The sequence below is a fragment of the Musca vetustissima genome, unplaced genomic scaffold (genome assembly GCF_032173495.1).
Source record: "Musca vetustissima isolate MV318-11 ecotype Yass unplaced genomic scaffold, APGP_CSIRO_Mvet_v1 utg19999, whole genome shotgun sequence".
NCBI classification, from domain to species: Eukaryota; Metazoa; Arthropoda; class Insecta; order Diptera; family Muscidae; genus Musca; species Musca vetustissima.
Window position 1 is genome coordinate 3,455 of NW_026887838.1, and position 5,631 is coordinate 9,085.

The 5,631-nt window shown below is 36.4% G+C and overlaps 1 protein-coding gene across 1 annotated transcript; it reads right to left on the reverse strand.

Moving 5' to 3' along the window:
- Positions 1–1,711: 1,711 nt before the first annotated feature.
- Positions 1,712–3,084, reverse strand: LOC133335578 (uncharacterized; the record flags this gene model as incomplete). Its single annotated transcript, XM_061543888.1, has 4 exons — positions 1,712–2,019; positions 2,568–2,701; positions 2,776–2,929; positions 2,992–3,084. Coding segments are annotated over 4 exons (689 nt in total), but the record flags the coding sequence as incomplete, so codon positions are not given.
- Positions 3,085–5,631: the final 2,547 nt, after the last annotated feature.

Sequence of the window (5,631 nt, forward strand, 5' to 3'; positions counted from 1 at the left end):
TATCCTTCGATTTGCACGAAATTTGGCAAAGCATCCTAAATTGAGTAAAGAACGATATGTGTTATGTTTCGTGAAAATCGGTTCAGATTTAGATACTGCTCCCATATATATTTTCGTCCGATTTTAGGTAAATGGTCCACCAGAGTTCCTAAATACCTTTCGATTTGCACGAAATTTGGCACAGCGTAATGAACTAGGTCTAAAATGATTTGTGTTAAGTTTCGTGAAAATCGGATTAGATTTAGATATAGCTCCCATATATATCTTCGACCGGTTAAAGGTAAATGGTGTACCAATGTCCCTATATATCCTTCGATTTGCACGAAATTTGGCATAGCGAAATAGATTAGGTCTAGAATGATGTGTGTTAAGTTTCCTGAAAATCGGTTCAGAATTAGATGTAGCTCCCATATATATCTTCGTCCGATTTAAGGTAAATGGTGTACCAAAGTCCCTATATATATATTAATTTGCCCGAAATTTGGCATAGCGAAATGGATTAGGTCTAGAATGATGAGTGGTGAGTTTCGGGAAAATCGGTCGAGATTTCGATATAGCTCCCATATATATGTTCGTCCGATTTTATGTAAATTATGCACCAAAGTCCCTATATATCTTTCGATTTGCACGAAATTTGGCATAGCGAAATGGATTAGGTCTAGAATGATGTGTGTTAAGTTTCGTGAAAGTCAGTTCCGATTTAGATATAGCTCCTATATATTTTCGTCCGATTTAAGGCAAATAGTGCTCCAACGTCCCTTTATCGCCTTCGATTTGCACGAAATTTGGCATAGCGTAATGAACTGAGTCAAGAATAACGTGTGTTAAATTTCATGATAGTCGGTTCAGATTTAGATATAGCTCCCATATATATTTTCGTCCGATTTAAGGTAAATAGTGGACCAAGGTCCCTATATATCCTTCGATTTGCATGAAATTTGGCATAGCGTAATGCATTGAGTCTAGAATTATATGTGTTAAATGTCGTGAAAATCGGTTCTGGTTTATATATAGCTCCCATATATATTTTCGTCCGATTTTAGGTAAATTGTGCACCAGGGTCCCTATATATGCTTCGATTTGCATGAAATTTGGCATAGCGTAATCAATTGAGACTAGAATTATGTGTGTTAAATTTCGTGAAAGTCGGTTCAGGTTTATATAGCACCCATATAAATTTCTTCCGATTTTTGGTAGATTGTGCACCAAAGTCCCTATATATCCTTCGATTTCAGTGGATTTTTTAAATAAATTTTTAAGGGTCCACAATAAGGCGTGGATTTTTTCAAAGAATATTTTTTCCATATTTATTTTAAAGAATGTCGATAGACTAGCATTCAGTTATTATTATTATATTAGGTGTTATTTTTGTATTTGCGCCTAAAAGTATGCAACATGTTTTGTATTTTGCTATATAAAGCAAAAGACAAATCTTCTAATCTCTAATAGAATTATCTACTGTGAAATGGGGGTCTCTATCTCAATCCGACCATATACGAGGTTCGTTCAAAAAGTTTAATCTTCAAAAATTGAATTTATTTTTAAAAAATAATATTTATTTTTTTATTTATAACAAAATACAATTATTTACAGTCTATACGTATATAACATGAAATGACATTAGGCACCATAGACGTGTATGGGTTTGGACCTAAAAGCCTACAAAATAATAAATTCATATTTTCCACCTCCTCCTCCTCAGGACGTCTTCTTAGGTGCTAACGCTTTGTGGCAAATTTTCGAACACAAAATTGGCTGGAACATAATTGAAAATTTTGGTCCAACGATCTTTGAACAGCTTACTCAACACCTCATTGAGGGTGGGACGTAAAATTTCGAATATGGCATCACCATACGAGTTGAGGATCATATTTTCTTGGGTGGCATCGGCACCATCCAAATTCAAGTAGACACCACGAACTTCTTGGAGGTCCAAACGGAGATCGTCGACGGTGGTAAAAGTGTAGCCACGATCTTCACGCAACTTGAAGAGGATGCCGACACGGGCAATTGCACTCTCTGGAAAAGAAGAAGGAAAGAAGAGAAAGGGTTAAACGACTTTTGGGAAAGTCAAATTTTTAGTTTCCTTTGGGATCTAGGCCTTCAAAAAAATGGAAGACCCTCTATAGATGGTCTTATGCGCCTTCAATAAGTAGAATAGCCCATACAAAGGTTCTTATAGGCCTTGTATAAGCAAAAGGCCCCTTATAGAAGAACCTATTGAGGGACCAATAGGCTTTCAATAAATATAAGACTCCCAACCGAGGGTTCTATAGACCATCAATAAATAGAATACCCTCTATAGAGGATCTTAAAGGCCTTCAATAATAAGAAGAACCACTATGTAGGGTATTTTAGACCCTCAATAAATAGAAGAGCCCCTATAGAAGGTCTTATAGGTCATCAATAAATAGAAGACCAACTATAGGGGGTCTTAGAGGCCGCAAATAAATCGAAGAACCTCAAATGAGGGTCTTATAGGCATCCAAAAAATTTAATACTCTCTACAGTGGGCCATATATACATCTTCTTGAGGTTGAAGACCTTCTGTAACTTCATGACCTTACCAACTGAAATAGTCGCCTTGCCCTTTCCTCCCACGGGGAGTGTGAAAATATGACCACTAATGTCATAGCCACCATTGACAGCCAATTTGGTTAGGGCCATCTTGACCATGACACCCAAGGGTTTGGTCTCAAATCTGCAAAACAAACAAAAAATGAAAAAAAAGTTTGAATCCGCTCGAAGAGGTCTCAAAGAGACTTTCCTACTCACCTCGACTCCTTGGCCTTGATATCACTCAACCCCGTAAGGGTGACATTATTTAAATTCAAATTAATGGAAATTGGATTATTTAAATCCTGATTGATACCAATGCGCTTTACGAACATGGGATCAATGGAGCTGACAGATTTCAGGCCAGGGACGCCTAGAAGAAAAATAACAAACTTTTAGAAAATTTTGAAAAACAATATTTCAAAATCTATTTACCATTTCTCCACACGGTGTGAATACTCTCCACGGTCTTGCCAAAACAGCTGCTAAAACTTGGGTCCGTGATACTGCAGGGTTCCAAAAAGTCAGCTGGAAGAAAACAGAAATATTTTTAAAAATTGGAGTGGATTTTTTAAAAAAAATTTCTTGGAGATTACAATAGGCGTGGTATTTTTAAAAAATTTTTTGGAGACTACAATAGGCGTGGATTTTCTTAAAAATATTTTTTGGAGACTACAATAGGCGTGGATTTTCTTAAAAATATTTTTTGGAGACTACAATAGGCGTGGATTTTCTTAAAAATATTTTTTGGAGACTACAATAGGCGTTGATTTTCTTAAAAATATTTTTTGGAGACTACAATAGGCGTGGATTTTCTTAAAAATATTTTTTGGAGACTACAATAGGCGTGGATTTTCTTAAAAATATTTTTTGGAGACTACAATAGGCGTGGATTTTCTTAAAAATATTTTTGGAGACTACAATAGGCGTTGATTTTCTTAAAAATATTTTTTGGAGACTACAATAGGCGTGGATTTTCTTAAAAATATTTTTTTGGAGACTACAATAGGCGTGGATTTTTAAAAATATTTTTTCCAGGAGACTACAATAGGCGTAGATTTTCTTAAAAATATTTTTTGGAGACTACAATAGGCGTGGATTTTCTTAAAAATATTTTTTGGAGACTACAATAGGCGTGGATTTTCTTAAAAATATTTTTTGGAGACTACAATAGGCGTGGATTTTCTTAAAAATATTTTTTGGAGACTACAATAGGCGTGGATTTTCTTAAAAATATTTTTTGGAGACTACAATAGGCGTGGATTTTCTTAAAAATATTTTTTGGAGACTACAATAGGCTTGGATTTTCTTAAAAATATTTTTTGGAGACTACAATAGGCGTGGATTTTCTTAAAAATATTTTTTGGAGACTACAATAGGCGTGGATTTTCTTAAAAATATTTTTTGGAGACTACAATAGGCGTGGATTTTCTTAAAAATATTTTTTGGAGACTACAATAGGCGTGGATTTTCTTAAAAATATTTTTTGACAGATACAGACAGAGTGCTGAGGATCTGGAAGTAGCATTTTTGAAAAACTTCTGGTATCAAATAGTAGCAGTGAAGTGGATACCCCAGATGACAGCATAGAGTGTATACCACCTAGCCAAGATGAAGTCAGAATAGCAATCAATCGGCTGAAGAATAATAACGCAGCATGTTACTCGCCTACCCCCCGATGACATCGACATAATGGGTCGAACATTGAGAGCGGTAACAGCCACCTTTGAACAAATTGACAAGGAGTCTGCCAAAGTGGGTCTGGCAGTAAACGGCGAGAAGACCAAGCAAAAGGTATCAACGCGCAAAACGTCCTGTAGATTCGCACCAACTGTGGAACTTGAGAACTACAGCTTCGAGGTAGTCAACGATTTTATATACCTCGGTACCGCCATAAATAAAACGAATGAAATCAGTTTTGAAATTCGTAGAAGGATAGTGATGGCCAACAGATGCTACTATGGTCTGAGCAAACAACTCAAAGGCAAGGTCACCTCCCGCCAGACCAAACACACACTCGACAAGACGCTGATACTACCCATGCTGTTATATGGATCTGAAGCATGGGTACTTAGGCAAGCAGATGAGGCAGCTCTTGGAGTATTTGAGAGAAAAATTCTCCGAAAGATCTATGGGCCGATCTGCGTTGACGATGAACATCGCCATCGAATGAACCATGAATTGTACCAGCTATTCTCGGACATCGACATTGTTAGACGTATTGAGCCTGCGGCGACTACGTTGGCTTGGTCATGTTGTGAGAATGGATGACGATGCCCAAGCCCAGAAGGCATATAAAGCGAACCAGCTGATGGTTCACGCAGAAGGGGAAGGCCACGATAAAGATATTTTTAAGGGTCTGCTATGTGCGTAGGTCTGCTATGATGCGTGGATTTTTTAAAAGATATTTTTAAGGGTCTGCTATGAGGCGTGGGTCTGCTATGATGCGTGGATTTTTTAAAAAATATTTTTAAGGGTCTGCTATAAGGCGTGGGTCTGCTATGATGCGTGGATTTTTTAAAAAATATTTTTAAGGGTCTGCTATGAGGCTTGGGGCTGCTATGATGCGTGGATTTTAAAAAAAAAAAAAATATTTTTAGGGGTCTGCTATGATGCGTGGATTTTTTAAAGAATATTTTTAAGGGCCTATTATAAAGCGTGGATTTTTTAAAGAATATTTTTAAGGGCCTATTATAAGGCGTGGATTTTTAAAAGAATATTTTTTAAATCTTTTTTTCAAAACCTTCGAATAAGTTCCACAATTATTGCTGTGTATATTTTTAAACATATTTATAGCTGTGTTGCAATTCGCATTATTTGCACTCATTTGACACCAATTCACATGCGACGGTTTTTATTACAGTCAAACACGGTTATAAGGGACCCGACAAGACCATCGCCAAATTTTTTTAATATATATGTAGTTGTGAAAATATTTATTTAGTGTTCTTGGTTTCAAAATTTGTTCGGATCTCAAATTCCATTTCAACGCAATGTAAACAAAGTATTTCACTTTAGCACCCTCACTCTTCTGTGGTTAAGAGGTGCGGAGAGAGGGTGGTTCTTCTAGACCTT